This window comes from Chaetodon trifascialis, chromosome 14, assembly GCF_039877785.1.
Source record: "Chaetodon trifascialis isolate fChaTrf1 chromosome 14, fChaTrf1.hap1, whole genome shotgun sequence".
NCBI classification, from domain to species: domain Eukaryota; kingdom Metazoa; phylum Chordata; class Actinopteri; order Chaetodontiformes; family Chaetodontidae; genus Chaetodon; species Chaetodon trifascialis.
In genome coordinates, this window is record NC_092069.1 from 12,040,712 (window position 1) to 12,064,763 (window position 24,052).

The window sequence follows — 24,052 nt, forward strand, 5'->3', positions numbered from 1 at the left end:
GTCATTTGCAAGGCATATTTCGCAGGGTGTGCCCTGAGTGCAGTCAGAGCCACGGCAGTAAACTCCATTTCAGTGTGTCTTTTGAATCCACGTGGAAGGATGAGCTAGTCGATGATTATGACAATGGTGTACACGCAGATAGTGGATGTACTTTGGTTATAGCATTAAACTGTAGCAAAAGTCTCTCTAGAAGGACAAAATGAATAAGAAAAGGCACTTTCTGGAGGCTCCAGAGGTCAAAGACTACCTGGTCAAAGGAGAGAGATTTACTAAATGGTCAGAGGTGAGTGAGCATTTCAAGAAAATCTGTGCAGCTCTGACAGTGACTTTTCATTTTTCATTGTCTGATGAGCAACATTGCAAGTTTCATTTGAATCCCACTTTGTAACTTTAATCACTGTTTTTCTGTTGTGGAATGTATAATACAGGTAGTCCTGCAGCATAAATTTAGCATCCAGGAATGATTAAGCAGCTCTGATTTAAAGTTAATAAAAGTCCAAAATGTGTGTGAACTCTAACCCTTGTCCCCATCAAGGACTCCACAAAGACTGTTCCTGTCACCATGAAGATGGACCCCAAAGGTTTTTATGTCTACTGGATGAACCAAAGCAAGGTAATCAGTACGCAGAGTCTGAGAAAAGAAAAGAAAACGTGCCCTTGTACAGTATGTGAAATAGCTTTTTGCGCATAAGACAAACAACCTGACAGATTATAAGATATATGAAACAGAGGCAGTCATGTTTCAGTGACTCACATACACAGTGTGTGTAATGTGCATGTGAGCGGGATCTGCCAAAGCTGTGGGATAACTAAGAGCTGCATTACACCTTCCGGTCCCAGCAGCTTGAGGAGATTATTGATTGGTGCTGATGTGGGCTCACTATCCTGCTGAACTGTGATGCACTCCATGGAGAAGACCATCTGTCTTCTGCTTCATCTCTCTCTCTCTCTCTCTCTCTCTCTCTCTCTCTCTCTCTCATTGAGGCCCCTTCTGGTTTTCACATCACTAAACAAGTGAAGCCTACACCGAGTGAGCCTCATATGTCGAAGCACATGTTGTCATTGACTTTAAAGTCATCATGTGAAATTTACTGCACAGTTTCCTACATGATGTTTCGAGACATTGCAGTCAAATATTCCTCACACAAACAAAGTAAATCCCATAGTTTTTGCACTTTGCCAAAGGATGACTTGTATCTGAATCCATATTTGGACTGGTGCCTACATGTTGAATTCAGTATTACAGATGATTCTCTGCTTCTTGTTTCTAGGAAACAACGTTTCTGGATGTTGCTACTATCAGAGATACCAGAACAGGAAAATATGCAAAACTTCCCAAAGTGAGTACAATATTATTTGATGTACTAACCTGCTCTCTCAATTAAGTCTAAGTGGTGTGTTTGTCATGAAAGAAACTCTGCAGGTATGCAAATATGGTGTCAAGCCCTTTGTTTGCCTAATAGTATGAGAGGTGTATTTGCATTGCAAAAAACAGCAATGGTCCCATGTAACCAGGCTATTCTCCCCCTACAGAAACACACACATACACAAACACACTGAGTCATGATCTGAGATTTCTGTGAGCATGCTCATGTGTGTTTGTTTGAGTAAAAATATGACAGTAGTAGTTCTTTTCCGCTTCCTCGCTGGCCTCCACAGAGAGTTGCAGTATGCAGCCATCGTCATCCCTCACTGAGGGTTCAGAGTTGAAGTCTAAAATCTGTTCCCCTTTGGGAGAGTGCAGAGCTCTGCATCATCCCGGCCGGTGTGCTGCTGGAAGCACATCTTCCTCTCGGGCCCCTGAGGAGTTTTGGGAAAGTGGCTCCAGTGCTGGTGTCCGCTCTGTGCATCTGAAAGTAGCACAGCAGTGATTGATTGTAGAGTAGCAGATACAGGAACGTAGCTGGACTTCTTGCTGCTGTTTGTGTTATGTATGTTGTGTATATGAATGTACGTGTGTGTGTGTGTGTGTGTGTGTGTGTGTGTGTGTGTGTGTGTGTGTGTGTGTGTGTGTGTGTGTGTGTGTGTGTGTGTGTGTGTGTGTGTGTGTGTGTGTGTGCGTGTGTGTGTCTCAGAGTGTATATGCATATATTTGCATGCCTTGGTCAGAAAGTTTGCCTGTTTTGAACGTGCTCTGAGAGAACAAGCTCTGCAGGCATGCTTTTGATTGTTTAAGCAAATATGAAGGTCAACAAATCGATCAATTAAAGTGCTTAAAAACGTTGCCATTTATTTTGAACCAATGAGATCTGATTATCTTCCCTTTTTTTGCCTGTCACAGCACCCCAAGGTTCGCAATGTGTTCAATCTGGACTTCCCAGACAGCAACCATCTCGCCAAAACTCTGACCATTGTCTCAGGTCCAGATACAGTGAATCTGACCTATCATAACTTCTTTGCCTCTAAGGAGAAAGTGACACAGGTAATGAGCTGCTGTAGACACTGCCTCTGTGTGTCAATGGTGTGATTTCTCCGCTGTTTACGCTTCCTTTCTGTCGCTGACCCCCTCTGATTGTTCAAACACAGCCATAGGCCATTAGCCATTATACAGTGAGCCTTTGCTTCCCCCCAGTAAGGTGCCCTCTCTCTCCTTTATAGCATTTATTAAACTTTATGACTCCAATATCTGGATTTAATCAACAGTAATGAAATCACAACTGGGCTTTGATGAAACCCAACATGCACTACTCTCATTTCCTGAGGCACTATTATATTAATGCCCTCTAGTGGTTCGAGTTTGTGTCCATTAAAAATCTCTTACAATGGTTTTAGGGCTAATGACATTTCAAGCACAATTCATGTTGACATTGAAAGTGATATCCCTGTTTGTATTTGCAATTAAATGCACACCAGAACTGGGCAAATGATGTTCTTGCAATTGCCTACAACGCTGCAAGAAACAATGCCTGCAGACAGGTCTTCTTGGAGAAAATGTAAGTGAAGATCTTGTCATCTGACAGGCTGGGCTTGTATTGCTGCTGACTGAACACAATAGCATTTCATTTCACCATACTGATGCTGTTTGGACTATAAGCCTTTGTTTTCAATCATAGGTACGTCCGCATTTCTCTTCACACCAACAAAGACGGCAAGATCCCAGTGAAAAAGTAGGTCACAGTGCAGCCATGTGAAGGTGTAGGATGGCACACGGTCATTTGCTTGTACACTAGATTTCTACATTTCCTACTCACTGTTTCACTGTGTGTTTTCTCAGCATTTACAAGATGTTCCCTGCAGATAAGAAGAGGGTGGAAAATGCCTTAGCATCAGCACACCTCCCTAAAGGAAAGGTTAGAAAACATAGACATTTTAGTGGGTTGGATGTGTTTCCGGAGTCTGTCTATTATTTTCTCACCTCTCCGCATTGTGTCCTGGTGTTTGGTTTTCATCTTTACTCCTGCATAAATACAGTACAATTAGGTCAAATGTTTGGTTTTGCAGTTGCAAAACTTTTGCAGTAATGATGTGCTTTTATATTTCAGCATGACACCATGAAACCTGATGTCTTCACAGAGTCTGCCTTCAGGGCCTTTCTGACAAATCTCTGCCCTCGGCCTGAGATCTATGAGATCTTCACTTGTTAGTGAGTTGGCCTCTTCGTCATTTTACTCTTTATGGTGATCCCTTTCATCTGGCATCTGGCATCTAAATACACCTTGAAGGGTTAGCCAGAAACGCCTGCTGTAAATTATATTATGCTGACATCATGCTTGGTTAGTCTGAGCCTCCAGTTTGTACATTAGCTACCTGGTGCAGGCTCAGGTGGCAGGAAGTGGACCGTGATAGACAGGAGCCATGTTATGTGCAGTGCTTTTGTGATTGTCACGCCTCACTGTGCCCTCCAGCTCCAACAAACCCACCATGACGAAGGAGAACTTCACCAAGTTCCTCAACGAGAAGCAGAGGGACTCTCGGCTCAACGAGGAGCTGTTTCCACGACTGCGGCAGGACCAAATCAAAGCTCTGATTGACAAATATGAACCTTGCACCTCCAATTCAAACAGAAGTGAGATTCACTGATGGTATGTTAGTCGTATGGAGCTCTTACAGGCTGAATAATGCTTTTGTGCTTTTGATCTGCAGGTCTGATTTCCCCAGAAGGTCTCTTATTCTTCCTCATGGGGCCAGAGACATCAGTTGTCATGCAGGACAGACTGGCCAAGTGTCAGGATATGACCCAACCACTACTTCACTACTTCATCAAGTCCTCCCACAACACATACCTGACAGGTTGCATACACTGCATCGATTATGACTTAGAAATTCTCATACCTGATCAACTGAACATCTGAGGATCATTTATGAGGGATTTTACTTTTGTATGTCTGTCTGTCACCTTGCAGCTGGTCAGTTCTCTGGCGTGTCCTCTCCAGAGATGTACCGTCAGTGTCTGCTGTCCGGCTGCCGCTGTCTGGAGCTGGACTGCTGGAAGGGCAAACCTCCAGATGAGGAACCCATCATTACCCACGGCTTCACCATGACAACTGAGATCCTCTTCAAGGTGGTGACACATAGATTTGGACACACCTTCAGTGGTGTCTCGTGCACTAAGTTTCATTTTAACATTTTGCATATTCACATTTTTGTTTCCTTTTGTTTATTAGCATGTGAATACATACAGAAAGTGAGGCCTTGCAGCTCACACTTTGCTCAACTTGACAGGAAAACTGAAAGAGCAAAAGTTAGGGAACATCTCAAAAGTGCACGTCAAAAAGTCCAAGATAAGCTTCTCCTCCCTTCGTATACAGAACCCCTGCTTTTTGTAACAAACCATGCAATATGGCCATCATGACGATACAGAGTTACACATCTCTTATTTAGACTCTCTTTAGATCTTTTAATTTTCTGAAGATACAAATCATACTTATTATACTTATACTTATTATTTGACTAATTTAGGTACACGGTTAAAATACTGTATGCTATATATTAACTCATACATATACACATTATCAGTATAAGTTGTAGTAGAAAACAGTTAAACACAGAAAATGAACCAGGGTAGATGATCTATGATAACTTTTGTTGTGAGCCCAAACGACTTCTGGTGAGTGTTTCCTTGCTGCTGTCTATCATAAATCTTGGACCTTTTCTAGTAAACGGCCGACCCTGTGAGCACAGTTTGCCTTGTTTCAATATGACATCTTCATGTGTACACTTGCCAGAAGCTGTTCATGCTGACCAAAGAGTGCAGCAGTGTGCCACAACTATCATGATAAACTCACTGATTACCTTTGATTCATGCCCATCTGCACAATAAAAAGCAAACAAGTGTGAACATTTAAAAGAATACAGTACACACACACACGCACACACACACACACACACACACACACACACACACACACACACACACAGGCAGGCAGCCCCGTCATCCTCTCACACTCAGCACTTCCATTTAAGGGCAGACGGCGCTCCACCATCCCTGGGGCCCCGGACACAACACCTCAGTTCAGTTTAACGTCAGACTCCAGATGTGATAGTTTTGGAGCTGACTTCAGGGCCTCTGTATACAAACAATAGTTCTGCAGTTTGTCATGTTGTCTCTCTTCATGTTTTGGCAGAATATCCATGATTTGCTCAGTCTGTTTATCTCATGCTTTTGTGTAGTTTTCCTAATTTTATTCTAATTGCACCCATGTTTTCTGCTGCTTGCTCCTGTGCCACTGGCTTGTTTTTGTTTTCTATAACTCTCTCGTCAGTTATGTCTCTTTAATCTTAAACTAATTCCAAAAAGAGTCTCGATCAAAAACAAAAATCTCCACCACTTTTTGATGTGTGACAGGATGTGATTGAGGCCATAGCTGAGAGCTCCTTCAAGACCTCACAGTATCCCATTATCCTCTCATTCGAGAACCACGTTGACTCGTAAGACCGAAGCTTTTCCATGACCTCATTCCATGTAATGTCATTAACACAATGCAATAATGTCCTGATGCCATTATGCCAAATGGAATACTGATGGAACATGTAGAAGATGTCATTGAACCTTTCATTCTGGCAGATTGTGCAAGCGTCTCTCTGCTTTATTCCAGGGTGAAACAGCAGGAGAAGATGGCAAACTACTGCAAAACCATATTTGGTGATGCCCTGCTAACTGAGCCGCTGGAGAAATACCCTGTGAGAATGCTTCTGTACCACAGTAGAATAATAGAGTCAGACAAAGTTTATGTGTTGGGGGTTTGTTAAACAGAACACTCTGTGGGATAGATAAAGCATTATCATGTCACCCTGTGAGACTGAGTTCTGCAGTCTAGCCATGTTAGCATGAAGGCAATTAATGGCAAAGTTCAAAGTTCATGTTTGGACTCTTATCTCTGCTAGACATGATCCTCACTGGCTCCTGTACCCATCCACCTGATTCATATCAACTGCCAGTGTCTGTTCACCTCCTCGCAGCTGTGTGTGTGTTGAGTGGTGGGGTGTGTTTGTGTTCCTGAGTCAAGCAGAGGGGATGTTTAACAGTCTCAAATAATAACAGGGCCGTAGCCAGGATTTTAGAGAAGCTAAAGTCATGACTCTGAACTCCACCAGCCCCCCGGTGAAAGCTACCACCTGCAGGCTGTAGCTTCATATGTACTAAGAGTGGTTAGGGTGGATTTTATTTTCCCAATTTAACTGAAATAAATGCAATCCCCAAAATGTCAAACAATTCCTTTAAAATCCTCACATTACCTAAGACAATAATGAGGATTTGACCTTGGTTTCCTCAATGGTACTGTAGTTACAGCCCTGAACAAGTATTGCTTGTCTCTGTTTACCCAAAGTTAGTTTCATTTTTTTTTTCTGTTTATCTGTAACATCCAGCTGAAGTCGGGCCAGCAGATCCCCAGCCCATCTGAGCTCATGGGCAAGATCCTCATCAAGAACAAGAAGGGCAGCCATGAAAAGACGACCCAGACAAAAAAGAACAGCCCAGCAGCCACTGAGCAGACCACGACCACAGCTGCTCCTGCCCTGGACCCAAACAGCACCGCACAGGATCCTGCCAACCCAGCACCCAGCACCCAGGAGAACCAAGGTGGGCTGAGTGAGCCTCAGGCCAAATCAGATTACGCTCCAAAAACAGCCCTGTTTAGTTATTTTAGATATATTTAGGTGTCACTGACATCATGTTTACACGTTTAACCAGAGGGGGATGCAGCTGTGGAGGACAATGAGGAACAAGAGGACACAGAGGAGCAGGATGAGGAGAAAATGAAGACATCAGATGAGGTAGAGTATGTGGTTGTGCTTACAGTTTTATTGCTTCACATCAGCTGTTTCCTGCTAAAGCGGCTCAAACATTACTTAACATCCTGTCAATCCCCCACAGGGCACAGCTGGACAAGAAGTAACAGCATATGAGGCAATGTCATCCCTGGTCAACTACATCCAGCCCAACAAATTCATCTCCTTTGACAATGCCAGAAGTATGCCTTCATGCGTTTAACCCAAACACAGATAAAACACATTTTTACGACATAGACTCAGACAAAATGACAGGTAAACAAATCAAAGCCAGTGTGAGTTGTGCAACTCTTCCCCTCAATTTTATCTTCCTTTGCAGAGAAAAACAAGAGTTACGTCATCTCGTCTTTTGTCGAGACCAAAGGGGAGACAATGATTGCCAAGACCGCTGTTGAATTCGTCGAGTATCCTTTAAGAGTGCTGTGGATGATCTAAAAACAAGCCAACCTGTGTTAAATAGGCTGATTACATCTTTTGTATGCTGTCTTAAGAGGATCCTGGTTCACATACAAACACAGAGATATAAAGCTGTGCTTCCTAAACCACCTTTCTTAGATACAATAAGAGGCAGATGAGCAGGATTTACCCCAAAGGGACAAGAATGGACTCATCCAATTACAGCCCCCAGCCTTTTTGGAACGTAGGCTGCCAGATGGTGGCGCTCAACTACCAGACAATGGGTAGAAATGAACACACAATGCACAGACAACCACTTAATGTCATAAATGTGTCGCACTACATGAGAGGATGCAACAAATCACTGTTTCTTTTTAATGGCATTTGGGTAACGTCATGTTGCGTTAAACCTGAGCTTCTGTTTTCCACCACAGCAGGTCAGTGTTGCACCTCTCTGTGCAGCACAGGCGTCTGCTGTGCTTTGCATCCCAGAACGCTCACTGCTCCTCCTTGTGCTGAAGAGAGGGGGCATGAATGGGTCTGTTTGTGCCTATTTTCAGATTTCCCCATGCAGCTGAACATGGCTCTGTTTGAATTCAACGGCAGAACGGGATACCTGCTCAAACATGACGTGCTGCGTCGCAGTGACAAGAAGTTTGACCCTTTCTGTGACAGGATTGACACTGTTGTGGCAAGCACATTGACCATAAAGGCAGGTTCACAGCCTTGTTGCTATTACATGTCTCCCACTTTAGTGTAGTGTGTTCAGCGTAGGGATCTGAGTACTGGTGCAGACTAAATATGAAAAGAAAACACTTACCTAAACCTAAAAATTAGCTGCAGGTAAAACTTTTCACACACTAAAGCTGCCTCATTTATGGTATTTCATTGTAGAGAAACTGATGACCAAACGATGCAATATGAGTGTAGCTGACAGCTGTTTTTGCTCTTCTAAATGCAGAAATAAATTAGCCTCAAAATTTGCCTGGTTTTCCCTCTGGTTTAGATGCAGGGCCCATAATAATACAAGCTTCATGCTGAGAGTGATACACCGTTCCTGGTATTCAACAGACTCTGCATGAGTGAAAACCTGAGCTCTATTTATATTCACTGCGACCTGAACATGGGTCCACACAGCGGGACACTTCCATACTGTTAACCACCTCATGCATGTGTCCTCAAATCTTATTCACCTGTCTCCTTAGATCTACTCGGGTCAGTTTCTGTCTGACAAGAATGTGAAAACAGGAGTGGAGGTGGAGGTGATTGGGCTACCGGGAGATCCCAAGAAGAAATATCGCACTAAATGGTCCTCGACGCCCAACGCCATTAACCCAGTGTGGAATGAGGAGCCTTTTGTTTTTGAGAAGGTGTGTGTCAGGAGACAAACATGTTCAAACATATGTGCAGATGAAGTGTTTGTGTGAGATCAGCTGTCAGAAGCCTGTGATGTTGTTGCTGTTGGTCTTAATATATTTGTTGTTGTTATGATGGATAGATCCTGCTCCCAGAAATGGCCTCTCTAAGAATTGTAGTTCATGAAGAGAACGGTAAATTCTTGGGACACAGGATCATCCCACTTGATGCCATCCAATCGGGTCAGTGAAACTGAGAAAAAAAACCTTTTTCACTTCTTGCTTCATCCAATCTACATAATTTAAAACGAAACTGAGTCATCCAAGGCTGCAGTATGTTTGCTAGCGTGTTTTAGCCAGTTTCTGGATCAGGGGAGCTGCTGCCTTGTTTTAAAGGCTTGTTTCATGCCCTGCAGGTTTCCATCACATCTGCCTGCGCAGTGAGAGCAACATGCCGCTCACTTTGCCTGCTCTCTTTGTGTACATTGAGGTCAAGGACTACATCCCTGCCGCCTTTGCAGGTTCCTGGCTTTTCACTTTGTGTTTTTGCAAAAGAAAAAAAAACAACACTCTGCTGCAACATGTTTTCTGAGTGACAGTCAGGGACTGATTTAGTGTGGAGCTCTGTAGCATTTATTCCTTTTTTTTACTAACATTTCTATCTGATTATGAGTTATCACTACGCTGCATACTGATATATTTGATTCTACCTCAGATTTCACAGATGCCTTATTTAACCCAACAAAGGGCACAGAGAAGACCACAAAGACCCCAAAGGAGGTAACAAAAGCTGCTAAAGGAAACTTAACTAAAATCGACATATCAGTAATGTCCCCAGGTCTCCTTTAAACCCTGAACAGCACTAATTACCTTCCTGGAAGATGACCAGCCTGGTTAGATTGTGATGTTCCTGTCCTTTGTGCCCACGCAGTCATCCTCTGACTACGTTTCTCCTTACGAGCTGCCCGTCATTGTCCAAACCCCCACGGACAAAGCTAAGGAAAGTGAAAATCCTGCTGCAGGTAATGATGGTTTGTGAAGGCGATACAGGTGTTGAATTAAGAGGCTGTATTTGATCACCAAACTTTCTGCTTCCCCTAGAAACAACCGAACCTACACCACCGGTTGATGCCAGTGACAAATCATCCCAGTCTCCACCAGAAGCAAAAGCAGAAGAACCTAAAGAAGAGGCTGAGAACAAGTCAGACACTTCACAACCTGAAGCAGAACCTTCTCAAACTCCTAACGACACTCCTGCTGAAGATCCTGCTCCAGGTGCACAAAGTGCCACACCTGAAACCCTTCCTGAAGCCATTCGTCCCGCTGAAGAGGCAGCCGCTGAGAAAGAAGTAGTTCCAGAGTTGGAGGCAGCTCCTGAAACCAAAGAGGACACCACAAACGCTGAGCCTCCTTCAGATGATAAACCAGGCACAGAAGCTGCCGCCGCTGCTGTAGGGCCTGCAGCACTGGCCTTGCCCTGTCCAGCAAGTGCACCGCCCGAGTCTGCAGGTGACTCAACGAAGTGCACCAAAGGTAACAAGTGCTTCATGTGCTGCACTCATCAGTTTCCCTTTTGTCAGTACTTTTTGTTGTTATTGAGGAGGGTTTAGTTTTATCATAAATGTATATCCACTGTCAACACAAGAAGCTGTGTGTTTCTGCTGCAGAGCCTTCCACTGTAACCACAGAAGAACTGACACAGCACAAAAACTATCTGAAGGTCACCAAGCGTCAGGAGAGAGAGCTGAAGGAAGCAGAGAAGAAGTATCAGAAAAAAGGAGAGGACCTGATTCAGAAATACTCCGACTCCTTCAAGGCCATCAAAAAGAAGGCCTCGCTGAAGAAGAAAGAGTAAGGGGATTTATCTGCTTCTTGGAGTCAGTTTCTAGCTGAGATAGGAAGGTAGGAGAAAAAAGTTTCCCAAAAAAACCCAGTTCGATAGTGTTGGCGGAGGAGGGATCTCATTGTTTCAGAGTACTTAGATCCATCTGTCCAACTGTTTATGTTTAGTCATTCACGGAAGACTGTTCTGTTTCCAACTAAGTAGCAGTGAATTCTACAGCATATTAATACTGCTGACCCACTAATGAAGTTGTTGTTGTTGTTTTGGTCAGTGTCATTAATGAGAAATTAGATTTAGAAGCACAGGGAATATTCCTTGGCTAATGTGTTTTTCTAGCTGAAGCAGAATATTAGAGGATGAAGAGAAAAACTAAATGAATATGGGCTGCAGTGCTTTTGGTGCACAACGCTCCGCACTGTGCCTTCAGGAGAAAACACGTGTTATTCAAGGACAAATGCGCACGGCTGTGTAGGATTTCCAGTAACCACGCATTGTACAGTCATGTCTGTCCTTGGAGGGGTAGTGGCTATTTGCTGATAAAGTCTAATCCTCATGCATCATGTTATGTGTCCTCCAGGGGAGGGGGAACCACCTCTGACTCCTGCGTGAAGACGGAGCGGGTGCAGGAGCAGAAGGAGAAGATGCAGGTTGAGCTGCAGGCTTTGTGGACGGAGCAGTGTGATCAGCTGAGGAAGAAGAAAGAGCAGTGTGCCACAGAGGTCAGTTATGTTTGTTTATGTCATTCAAAGTTTGCTTTCCCATTTGAAATGAGAAAAAGGACATCAGTGGTGGTAATTCAGTACATTTGCTCAAGTCTTAGTGTCATTTCTATATTAAAGAGGGCTCAAATGAGTGTGAAAGGTGTCACTTATAGTGGCCGACCCGCAGAGAATCATCTATTTTTATTGCCTCTGCAGTTGCCCTCAGCCATGCAGAACGTTTTACCATCTCTCAGCTCATGTTTCAGTTTTATTGGTCACAATTTTACTGTTTTGGTCCAGTGCTCAATGGAAAAAGCTCTAAAACCCCAATGTACATCACCTGCCCCGGCACAAAACAGCACACAAACACATTTAGCACCTAGCTGGTGACCATGGAGGAGCATTCAGCTACTAAAAAGCCACATTGTTCCCAGGAGCCTCAAAGAACACTTAGTATCAGATTTACGATTGTCAGGTGTCCAGAAACACAACTCTAATAAGTGCTAATGTTTTTCTGTCTGCAGGTTGTGTGAATATTGTTTGCTAAAACCTTTAACCACAACAACAACTTTATCGGGTTAAAACATGTCACTGTTGCGCTTGCGGCTTATTGCACTGGCCTCGCAAGGCCAAAAAATACAAGATAAAAAATCAATTACTGGAGGTTCAGCTACACCTTTGACTTACTTTTGTAATCAAAGACAGTATTTTTATTTGTAACTGCCGCATTTCATGGTGACATTACTACTTTTGCATAAGTAAATATAATGGAAATATGTTCTTTTACCACCCCTCACCCTCAATACATAAAGAGGGGGCTTTTATTCACAGCTTGAAGATGCTGCACTTTGTTCTGCTATCATTAATATTCACTCTTTACCTGAGAGTCAAGATCTGCTCCTTGTCCTATTGTAACCTGCTCTGATGTGCTCCTCTTCCAACCACTCTCCTTATACCCACCTCTTGGCTGTCTTTATTACATCTAATGTTTCATCCCAAAAATAGGATTCATTTCCATGCCTCAGGATGTATTCACATCTCTCATGGAGCACTTCATTTTACCTCTCTGTGCTGTGTGTCTGCGGGCCAGCAGCCAGGCCTTTAGAGGCTCTATTGATTATACACCAGAGGCAGGTGCTCGGGGGCGCTCTTAGCATAGGCCCTGAATCTATATGAGACTGAGGGGTCAATCAGGTAATTTTCCAAGGGTTGCCACCTCATTAGACAGAGTGTGGACTGTACTGTAGAAGTGCTGTGGAGTGAGATGAGAGTTACAGGTCTTGGGCCAAGTGCTCTCATCAAACTTAAAGTCAAAGTTCATCCACATTAAATTAAGGGCTGAACTTTTGTTTGGCCTAAAGATGAGTGACTTTAACCACATGCAGCATGGACATTGTTATTTAGAGCGACTTAAGTCTCATTTTCTAGCTTTATCTTGACTGTGATTGTCACTTCCTTCTTCTGTTGTGACAGAGACTGGCCAAACTGTTGGAGATGGCCACAGAGAGACACGCCAGTGAACTGAAGACCCTGGAGAGGTGTGGACACACATACAACACATTTGGGACATGGTGTACACACTGAGAGTGCTGACGGCTTTGCTGAGTCCGTCCAATCTGCTCTTTGAGATTTTGGTGTGACACTGTGTGTGTGTGTGTGTGCGCGCGCGCGCGCGTGTGCGTGCGTGTGCGTGCGTGTGCGTGCGTGTCTGTGTTATCTGAGGTGAAACATTTGACATTTTGCAAAGACGATACCTCAAATAATGAATGAATCAGCTCAATGTGCAGGTCCAGAGTATTTGGCTGGCTTATGGTGTTCTGGATTTGTGTGTGTGTGTGTGTGTGTGTGTGTGTGTTATCCCAAGTCCCCAGATGGCAGATGGCTATCTCAGGACAACCATTATCCAACAGGTGTTTAAACAGCAGTAGGGAAGCAAAGGCAGCTCTGATCATCTACCTGCCCACACAGACACTATAACATTGCATTAAAACCTTTCTTTCACTGAAAAGGTCACATCAGAGACAAACAGCTCTGCAACTCGTGTTTTAAGGAAAAAGGTTGTTTATAGGGCCACTCTTGAGTTTTGGGTTTTGAATGAAGAGGGAGTCTTTACTTTCTGTCTTTGCTTTGTTTTGCAGTGACACCAAAGAAAATAAGAAGAAAACACCAACAAAATCCTCAGAGAAAGCAAAGTGAGTTCACAGCTTGACCTTCAGTCACTTTATATATTTCCTTTCATTGCTGCTCCTCTCACCGAGGTATAGCTTCTTGTCCACAACAGAGAGAAGTATGAGGAGAGAGACGACGACGAGCAGCTTAGCTTCTTACCCCTCTGCCACATGGCATTGCACATTAAGCGTGGCTTGACTTGATGAATTTTTAACATTATGTACTAGAGGTCTAATTGAAAATTGTAATGATCTTCTCTTAGGCTGAAAAAGGCGATGAGCACCGAGCTGTTGGATGAGACGAGTCCATCGGATGGTGCAGTAAGTAGTGTTTTAAACTCGTTGAAAGCAGCAGAGACTTTTCAAGCATGCATGAACAATAGAAGCGGCATTTTGAGATTTTGGGATATGGGCTTTTTCTCTTTCTTGCTGAGAGTTAGATGAGAAGATTGATGCGACTCATATACTAGCTGGAGCTGTCCAAAGGTAACAAAATCTCTGCCAGTGTCTCTAAAGCTCACTGTTACACAGTGCATCATGTTTGTTTGGCCTAATGACTGCTAACCTTATGCTAAGCTAAGCTAACCGGCTGCTGGCTTTATATTTATTTCTCATTTAACACAGCAAGAAAGTGAATCTACACACTCATATGCATCAGTGCATTCAGCATATTGACATGCAGCTAAAATAACATTACTGTCACAGCTCAGACTTGACATCCACAGGCCTGTTCAGATTATACTGTATTCAGCAGGGTAACTATGGTTACAAAGAGGCAGCGCTGTCTAAAGATCTGAACACAACACGGAAAAAATATCACCTTAGGCACGTTACACGCTCCTTTCATGCACCTCTACACAAACACCCAGGAGTTTGTGTACAGATGCACACACACACATACACACACTATTGAACTGTAAGTACACCCACACACATGAACATGCACACCCATCCACCCACAAACACACACACACACACACCAGGGAGCAGGCTAATACACGTGTGGTCGATGACTCACTTCAGCCCCGTTGTATCTGGGTTAAAGACCCGGCCATTTCGCTTTTCTCCAGTCCTCTCCAATCAGCTCCTTCTGGCTGGCAGCAACCTCCACCCCCCCTACACCCCACTCATCCCTCCACACATTAGGGTGGCTTTGCAGCTCATTTCGAGCTACTTAATCAGCATTTGCTCATTAATTACAGCAACTATTTATAAAACAATCAGCTTTTTAATCAGCACAGCCTCAGTATTGAATGGCCGGGTGCAAAAAGGGCTGTGTAACTGAATTGGACAAGTCCAACCTGCTGTGACTTAAATGTATTGATTCTCTTGCTCAGGTTGCATCCCCTGGGTGCATTCCTCTCCAGATAAACACACACATAGACTCACAGGGAGGAACATGAGCTGAAGAACAGCTGATAGACATGCAAACAGTCTTCATCTCTCACTCAATGCCACATGCACAGACATGAAGATACTCACACAGACTCGAGCCGCAGATCGATCGTGTTTTTCAGTGCCGACACGTTGTACTGCATTTTATTGTATTGTTACAGTCTTCAGATTACAGCCCACAGCAAGAGGCTCTGATGAAGAAACAGGCTGCTACACTGGAGGAAATCAAGACACTGACTAATCAGGTACACACGCTGACACCAGGATACTCTTGTTTTTGTCACTCAGGAGGTTATTAAAGCTACGGAACACAGGAACTGAACTCGGAACTGAAAGTTCCTTTTGCACATTTCTGTTTGCAGGGTTTCAAGTGGGCTTTGGCAAGTGAGGGAACCCTTAGATCTGGTCTAGCGGTGCACCTAAAAATGACTCACCTAAAAATAACTTCCAAATTGATTTGTACTCTGAGCTCTGGTGCGTTTGTTTTCGTCGTGGACAGGCCATGTGATCAGCTTCTTTTAAGCATCATTTTCTCTGCATATTTTTTCTGGATCCCACTGGTCCACAGGAGTCCAGCCTGCTGCTGCTGTGGCCCCGAGGTTTACTGATCTTTCTCTATTTATTCCATGGAATATTAGCAGATGTTACATGGGCTGTCACAGCTGCTTTCCAATCACTAGTATAAAAGTGATCAGCAAGCTTAAGTGCAAACTGATGACTGCTATGTGATGTGATCATGGATACCGCAGGCTGTCCCGCACCAGGCCAAATTAGTCCATTACTTCATCACAGTACTGCAAACTACCCGTTCCGTAGCCCGAACTTATTTTGAGTCCAGTATTCTCACATAACCTTTGAATAACACAAGATGATTAGCATTTAATTTATTAGCAAGACAGACAGCCAAGTCGCCCATAAAACAGAATGTGTGTTAGGTTAGCAGATTTAGCTCCTTTGTTCCTCAAAAAGTTTTGTCATTTTGCCCCTTTCTATACCAGCTATAGGGACATGTACAATCCAAACTATGTCCACAACAAATCCCAGTTTTTCAAATCAACTGTGGCCATCTGCTATTTAGTGATGATACGTAATGTTGGCGGGTGACACATCCAGTTTAGGCGATTAAGAGAGTACAGACCGAGCTCTCACCGCTGTAAATGATGTCAGAGCACGTTTGTGACAATGCTTTGCTTTGAATTGGTGAAATCTTGGCTGATGACATTGAGAGAAGTATGACATAGTTTAGACATTGATGTGTCAATGCCAGATGGATGATGTGTTTTTATGTCTCACCAGTCATATCAGATTACAAATACAGCTTTTATACTGAGAGAAGCAGTGGGAGGAATTCAAGTGAGTGCTAATAGAATGAGGGACAAATGAAAATAACTTATTTCTCTCAATGTGCAATTTTTGCAGCATCTATTTAACATCATTGATTGAGTATTGAGCCATTTCCTTAGTCTAGGCACATTATTAAATATCTGTGAAATAGCTCCCCATTGTTCTCATTTAAAATCAATTCATGCCACTGGGTTCAAGCCAGTTCCCTGGCTTGTGCTTAGCAATGACCTTCAGTTTCACTGGTGCCAATACACAAATCCATTCTCTAAATATTATGATCAGTACCTGGAAGAGGAAAAAAACTACAAAAATGTCAATGTGTCCTTTGACAAGCTTATAACCTCCGACTCACCTTTGGCCCCTGTGCCTGCAGCTCAATCAGGAGGCCCTGAAGGAGCACGAGCAGAAACTGAGGTCCCTGCCAGCAGAGGTGAGAGAGGCTGTCAATGTCTGTGTGGGGGCCCACTTCCCTGAACTGGTCGATCAGGCTGGAAACAAGAAGGTGGAGGGAGTGGGCTTCTATGGAGATGTCTTCCTGGGTTAGATGTGCCTTTTGATCCCTGGCACTTCAGTGTGACCCTGTCTGAAATTTCTAGAAACTTTTTCCCACTCATGAATGTTCTTTCAACCTGTTGCATAACCTACAATCTGAGCATAGCCATGGAATTGTAGAAGATTATTCAGTTAGTGAAACTCTGTGTGAAATGTCATTTCAGAGGTGCTATTCATAGAGAGTTTTTGAGAGTTTTAAGTCATAATAATGTTTTTGTGGAAGTCATGTAGACCAAAAGTTAGATGATTTGGCCATGATTTTATTTTCTATTTGATTCTTTGTCTTCCTTTTGACCATTGAAATTATACAGCAGCAGATATCTCCCAGATGAAAGCCCCTCACTAAAGCCATAGTTTGGTACTCTCAGTCCCCTTCCTCTCCTCTGGATGCACTCAAAAATGGGAAGAAAATTATCAAGAAAAATGTTGCAGCAAAAACAGGGCATCAGAGTCTGCAGGCTGAATAGAGACAATGTCTCCATCTGTCACATACTGTATGGTGTGTGATGCTCGATGAAGGTGCAGAAAAGCATTTGCTCTGTGATTTAGGTGGGTTGTAAAGAAGGTTTTGCAGAAAAAAGGTACATTTCCTCTGTAACTGGGACAGAGACAACGCTGATGATGGAAATACACCAATATTCACTTTGCAGCCATGTTCTCTTGTGATTGATAGTTCTAAATAAACTGTTATTTGCACTGGACTGTGTGTTTTTTTCTTTATTCTTCCAGGAAATCTTTAGTCTTTAGTGTCATTGTTTGGGTTTTGCTTTAATTATTTCCTGTTTTATTTCCTGTCTTTCTCTCTCCGCCCCTGTAATTGCATTTTAGTTTCACCTGTCCCTCGTTAGACTTACGTCTCTTGTGTATTCACTCACTGTGGCTACATGTACACATAGCAGGGTATTTTGGAAAACAGATATTTTGGCCCCTCAAAAATAACATCGTGCACACAACATCATTTTCAAAAATGTTGTCGTTCACATGAACCTAGATAAATACGCCGTCGAGCGCCATCATAACTATGCCAAACCTATGGGCGCAAGTGTGAACATAGGTCGCTCACATGACGTTAAGTATTTTCAGTCGCATGTTGTGACGTTTCGGAACCCAAAACGCCGTTTAACCCAGTTTACACGGCGACACATAACTGGCGTTTTCAGAAATCTCCACTTTGGCCGGAGTTTTTAAAAATTTTTGTTTTCAGTGAAAAAACTCTGTTTGCGTGTAAACGAGAGGCCAAACATCATGAAAACATATGTGTTTTCCCTGAGTGTAAACGTGGCCTGTGTTTTTCCTCTTTCACTGGTCAGGTTGTCTGTGATTGCCTGTGCCATAGTGGTTTGTTATTAGTTTGGTAATTTGCATTTCTTCTTTGTGATTTTGCCACTGCCCATTCCTGCAGTTTTTACCTGCCTGATTTGTTTGTCTGGATTCAGCTTTGGTTTTTAAAGCTCACTACTTGTTCTTCAACCTGCCTGTCTTTCTGTTCAGCCTTCAGTCTGGCTGTTATCAAAGGGATTTGATGCTTGCATGAAACATAGAGAAATATGATTTTTCTTTGCACAAATCTGTCATTCTGTTCACTGCTTGGATACAATTTCAGCATTCCATCCTTGTTTATTATCACATTATTTGTTTTACTGGCTATCATCGAGAGACTCCTGTTGAAGACACACCTGCTTGAATGGCAGAGAATTATAAGCACATTTTCTGTCAGAGCACTCTAGCTGGCATGCAGGTGTGTGAAACCAGGATATGATATTGAAATGCCAAAAACGTAATGGGTATGCACCAAAAACATGATCATAAGCAGGATACTAATCTGCATGTAAGACTCACTGAGAGAAATCGTCTCTTTTTCAGGAGCACCCTGTTCACACAAACAGTTACTCACATTCACACCTGCAAAACTGCCCTGTATTAGCACACTCTAAGCTGCTGGGCCTCGCTCAAAAGCACTGGAAATGAGGGAGGGGACCAAACTGGAAACCTTGAAAAAAGGTCTAGGGATCAAACTGGAAACCTTGAAAAAAGATTAAATATTGAAAAAATAAAATAAAAAAAGGTTTGAAAAGTGGCTGAGGTGCAAAAGTTGTGCCGATAAAATAAATGTGTATTGATAAGAGCAAATTTTGACACGGTACTGAATGAGAGAACTAGTGTCAGCCACTATTTATCTCAATTCATAAAACTCCAAATATTCACTTTTCTCAAAATTCTGTTAAAACATTTGCTATTTTTGGATTGAAATTTGGGGTGGCATGGTGGCGCAGCAGATAGTGTGTGTGCCTCACAGCAAGAAGGTCGCCAGTTCGATCCCTGGGTCGGGCGGGGCCTTTCTGTCTGTGTGCACTCTGGCTTCCATGCTCATTAGGTTGATTGGTGACTTAAAATTGTCCTTAGGTGTGAGTGTGAGTGTGAGCGTGAATGGTTTGTCTGTGGTTTGTGAATGTGTTGCCCTGTAGTCGGCTGGCGAATGGTTCAGGTTCAGGGTGTACCCTGCCTCTCGCCTGTTGAGACTCCAGCCCCCCGTAACCCCGAAAGGGATAGTTGGGGTATAGAAAATGGATGGATGGATGGATTGAAATTTGAATGGTGAAAAAAATGTAGAAAAATAAAGATTATTTTATTATTATTAGATAATTTTATTTATTATTATTGTATTTGGCGCTATACAAATAAATTGAATTGAATTTTGAGAAGTAGAATTTAATTTCTTCCTTCCTGCCCAAGACTTCATCTCATGACCTTTCAATTTCAGCAAGGTATATTTAAAAAGTACAGATTAATGTCAAAACTGAATACAAGGGATGAGTCCAGTGGTTCAAGCGGCAGTGAGAACATGAGTAAGGAGCTGTTGGTACATCACTCTGTCTCTGTGCACTGCCTCAAACCTCTACACTGGCTACTGTAATTTGGCACATTATGGTAAAGCTGATTCATAATACCACATAATTGCTGTGTCTTTTCTCTACAACTATTATCAGATCTGTGATAGATCAAGTGCTCTTTTCAAATCAGAGCCACAACGAAGTCACGTGGACTGGAGAGAATGCAGGTAATTTAGTTTAAAAAACAAAACAAAACAGAGAAATGTTCCAACTTAATGTCAACTCTATATATAGTACATGAAATAAGACAGACTGTGTGTTTACACACGTGCATGCATTTTTTAATGAATGCAGCCTTTCTCTGACTCACCATCCAAAGCAATCTGTCTGTTCCTCTTTTTTCCCTTTTCAGTGTGACATCCTTCTCCTGAATCAAATGACATGACTGACATTTAAAAGTGGAGGATATGGACGAGCCACGTCTGGGAGACACAGCTTGTGCCTGAGAGTCCTGCCACCTCACACACAGCACAGATGAACTGCAAGCTTTAAAGTGTGAAACCAGTCAGCCCTGAATCACTGGGCTGATAATCTTACATAAGATGAAGAAAACTCTGGCAGCTCTGTCTCATACCAGCTGGAGAGGGATGGCCTGAGCAGGATCTTTAACCACCAGGCAAGACTGACTCTGGGCAGAAGATAGAAGAGATATGAGGAAGCAAGCATTTCCGATCACACATACACACACACACAAAGTCGAAGAGAAGGCACTTGAGCAGATGTTCAGACACAAAATTTAATAGTGAATTTTCAGTGTATCCATGTGCAGAAAGAAACATGTAAAATAAGAATAAATTAAAAGGTGGAGAAGGTGAAAGGATGAAGAGATTGCAAAATCCTTATGCTAGTGTTTTAAATGCAGTAAAATGCCATATATAGGAGAATATAGAATAACTGAAGGATGTGGTGCATGTTCATTAAGCTCAAACAAGTGTATCCAAAAAAAGGTGGGACTCTTTGATGCAGCAACACCTTTCAAACAAGTTGGGACAGGAGCAACAAAAGGAGTGGAACGCCCCAGAAACACCTGTTTGGAACATTCCACAGGTAATCAGGTTCATTGATAACAGGTGATAGTGACATGATTGAGTATGAGAGGAGCATCCTGGAAAGGCTCAGTCATTCACAAGCGAGGATGGAGCGAGATTCACCACTTTGTGAACACATGATTGGATATTACTGCATGGACTCAGAAACATGTCATAAAACTGTTGTCAGTAAACACAGTATGTTTGCAAATGACTGAGACACAGCGTCCCAACTTTTTTGGGATTGAGATTATACATTATTTTAAATGGTTTTCATGAAAACCTTTATTTTGAGAACATATTAAAATGAAAAGCATAAAAACTGCTACCACCAGCCATCAGTGCAGTCCTCTTGAATGTTGTCAGTGGCTGAAAAGACAATTCTGGCTTTTCTCTTTTGCTGTCTGTGCTCAGTCAATTTAAAGACATTGCTGAGAAATGTTCTCATGTAGCATGCAAAATGCAAGATTAAAACAACATTAGCAGAGAATAGAAATAGTGTATTTTTGGTCTGATAAAGCTCAAAGAATGAGGGCTCATGAAATGCATGTGAAGACTGAACTTCTTTTCTCTTCATCTTGTTTCCTGTGCAAGGAATCAGGCCTGACCCGCAGGAGGAGGGGAGTCATGATCTATAGTCCATCTTGGCTTGAAGTGTATGTCATCCCGGATGAATATTAAGCACCCACACCACCCACATACACACCACCTGTTGAGGCTGCTCTATCACAGGCTGCATGTGTTGGATCATTCTGTGGGCTGCATACTGTACTTAGACCACTTCAAAAGAGGAAAAAGCCGTTGCCAGGACAAGAAATTGCAATAAAATACTGATGATTGAATGCTTTCATCAAGCTGCAGGAGGTTTTTTATTTTATTTTTGCAGGATACCTTATGCAATGCCATTAGAGTCATGGTTATAGAATGAGATTAGCAGCCCAATGAGTAAACCAGGAGGCTCATCTCCTGCAGTCAGTCACCAGTCTCTCCTGTGGGCCTGTGAGAGGTGCCTCCACCCTCTTACAGATGCAAATGTGAACTTCCTACGTGCATTGAGGATATGGCACTTACATTTCTACAGACACACACAGTCACATACAGTCACACACACAGACACCCACAAACTGTAAGCCAGACAGCACTCTTATGGCTACTTGAATTCTGATATTCTCATGTTCCCCAGGCAGTTTCGAAGCTAAAATTCATACCATCAGTTCAAGGTCGGGTGATTTTTCTGCTCATGCTCCGCTCTTTGCACCATTTGGATATCGCGTTACCTTGTGATATCTCCTTTACGGCCGAGGCTCTCTGGGGTGAGAGCATCTGTCTCACCGTGAGTTAAAAGAACACAAGACACAAGGGTCACTTCAAAAACTCTGGCAGCTGACTGCACTGTTATGTAATTGTAAACATGCCTGATTCAAACTGCAAATGAGAGTCCATAATGATCTACACAAGGCACAATTCTCCTATATGGCATCAGACACAGACAAGTGCTTTGATTTAAAGTGAAAATAAATCAATTTACTCAGTCATAGGTTTAACTATGTCCAAATCCAACGTTTTTATGAGTTATTATTTCATTCATTATATTTGGTATCGCTGGCATTATAATAGATTTTGATCTGAGGTCAGAGCAAAAAAAAAAAAAAAAAGCTAGCTTTTCAAGCACTCAGATCAAATTAAAACTATATTCTGCAGAACAAGAGACAAACTATAAAAAGCAGCTCCTGGGCGTACATTTATTAACAAACCTTTAAAGGAATAATTAGACAATCAGGGAAAAATGCACCTCTTGGCTCTTCTTGCAGAGAGTTATGAAGCAATAGCCATCTGCTGATTAGCTTAGCTTCGCACAAAGGCTGAAAAAATGGGGAAACAACTAGTCTGACCCCTTAAAATATAACAAAATTGCAACACCTCTCAAGCTAGCCAATTAACATATCTCCTTTGTTTTATTCTTGCAAAAACCAAAGTGTGGAAAGAACACGTGTAATATATGTTAGGCTACTGGTTTCCCCCAGTTTTTTGAATTCATGCTATGCTAAGCTAGCAGCATCTCCTGGCTCTAACTTCATATTCATTGTATGGACATGAGTCTCATTTAACTCATGGCAAGACAGTGACTAAATCTATGTACCAAAAACTTTCTTTAAAAGTTAGAACCAGTCAAGTCAAACGTTTTTGTTATTTGGCAGTGCTAATAACTTTTGATGTAAGGTCAAAGATCAGGGAGAAAAAACAGCTTTTGAGCACTCAAATTCAATTAAAACTGCAGAATAGAACCAAACTGTCAAAAGCAGTTCATGGGCCCACACTTGCACAAAGCACAAAGATCCAGACACATTTTAGGACATGAAAAAAATACTCTGCTTTGGAAATATTTTCTGCCTTATGTGGTTTTAATGTGTAAGTTTTAAACTTCTGCACATACCTACAACATTTTACAAAGTGAAGGTCCATCATCCACATGAAGTAGCAATAAACATAGAGTAACACAGTATTGAATGGAGGGACCTGAATGAAAATACTGTCAAAGATTGAAGAAATTCTGGTGGTGTTAGCCAGGCTTTCCATTTTTGAGTCCTCCACCCAGTGGCTTTTTCAGGCTAATCAAATTTGTCTTCGGATCTGCATTGAACACAATTATTTTGTTACAGGTCATGGCTGTGTCCATTCAAGCATGCTTTAAAAGTTAACAGTTAATGTCCCACCTTCTTACATTATTTGCATCTCTGCTCCACGGAGCAGAAGCTGACAGGAATGGTGGGTGTGGAAATGATCATGAGTCCGCAGTAACGCCCACTATGTCATGACAACGTGCATTTTATGTTATGCACTTAAAGCAGGTGAGTCATAAAGTGCCTCTTTTCAGAGTAATAACAGTCGTATTTGATGTGAAACTGGCTTTCACTCAAAGCTACATTCACTGTATATTGTGTATAGCTAAAGAAAGAGCCACAGGAGCCAGTATGAAGGTGAATGCTGAACAACGTGAGTGGCAGAGCATGTGGGAGAGAATGGATAGCCGTGGGTCGTTAGTTCCTCCTGGGGACACAGAGGTCTGCCATTTAGAGCTATTGTGTCTTGGTGAGGTTTGACTAATATGGTCTTTCTCTGTTGTTAATGTTACCATCTGTCACTCCTCC

At 42.5% G+C, this 24,052-nt stretch overlaps 1 protein-coding gene across 1 annotated transcript; it reads left to right on the forward strand.

The window, feature by feature from the left end:
• Positions 1-104: 104 nt before the first annotated feature.
• On the forward strand, positions 105-17,684 carry plcb2 (phospholipase C, beta 2). Its single transcript, XM_070979148.1, has 32 exons — positions 105-283; positions 536-613; positions 1,272-1,340; positions 2,282-2,422; positions 2,854-2,933; positions 3,054-3,107; positions 3,215-3,290; positions 3,483-3,583; positions 3,846-4,006; positions 4,084-4,230; positions 4,344-4,501; positions 5,786-5,868; positions 6,036-6,120; positions 6,808-7,021; positions 7,133-7,215; positions 7,316-7,412; positions 7,550-7,634; positions 7,786-7,910; positions 8,187-8,338; positions 8,832-8,996; positions 9,125-9,224; positions 9,398-9,502; positions 9,697-9,761; positions 9,913-10,003; positions 10,083-10,514; positions 10,649-10,832; positions 11,402-11,543; positions 12,999-13,063; positions 13,664-13,717; positions 13,957-14,014; positions 15,250-15,333; positions 16,806-17,684. The coding sequence occupies exons 1-32, from the start codon at positions 200-202 to the stop codon at positions 16,974-16,976; spliced, it is 3,789 nt and encodes a 1,262-aa protein (XP_070835249.1). The 5' UTR covers positions 105-199; the 3' UTR covers positions 16,977-17,684.
• Positions 17,685-24,052: the final 6,368 nt, after the last annotated feature.

Bases quoted from the DNA above. Each gene is read 5' to 3' on its own strand.
- plcb2 (XM_070979148.1), top strand. From the start codon at position 200: ATGAATAAGAAAAGGCACTTTCTGGAGGCTCCAGAGGTCAAAGACTAC. The intron at 3,584-3,845 runs GTGAGTTGGCCT...TGTGCCCTCCAG, and splicing joins TATGAGATCTTCACTTGTTA to CTCCAACAAACCCACCATGA. The intron at 4,231-4,343 runs GTTGCATACACT...GTCACCTTGCAG, and splicing joins CCACAACACATACCTGACAG to CTGGTCAGTTCTCTGGCGTG.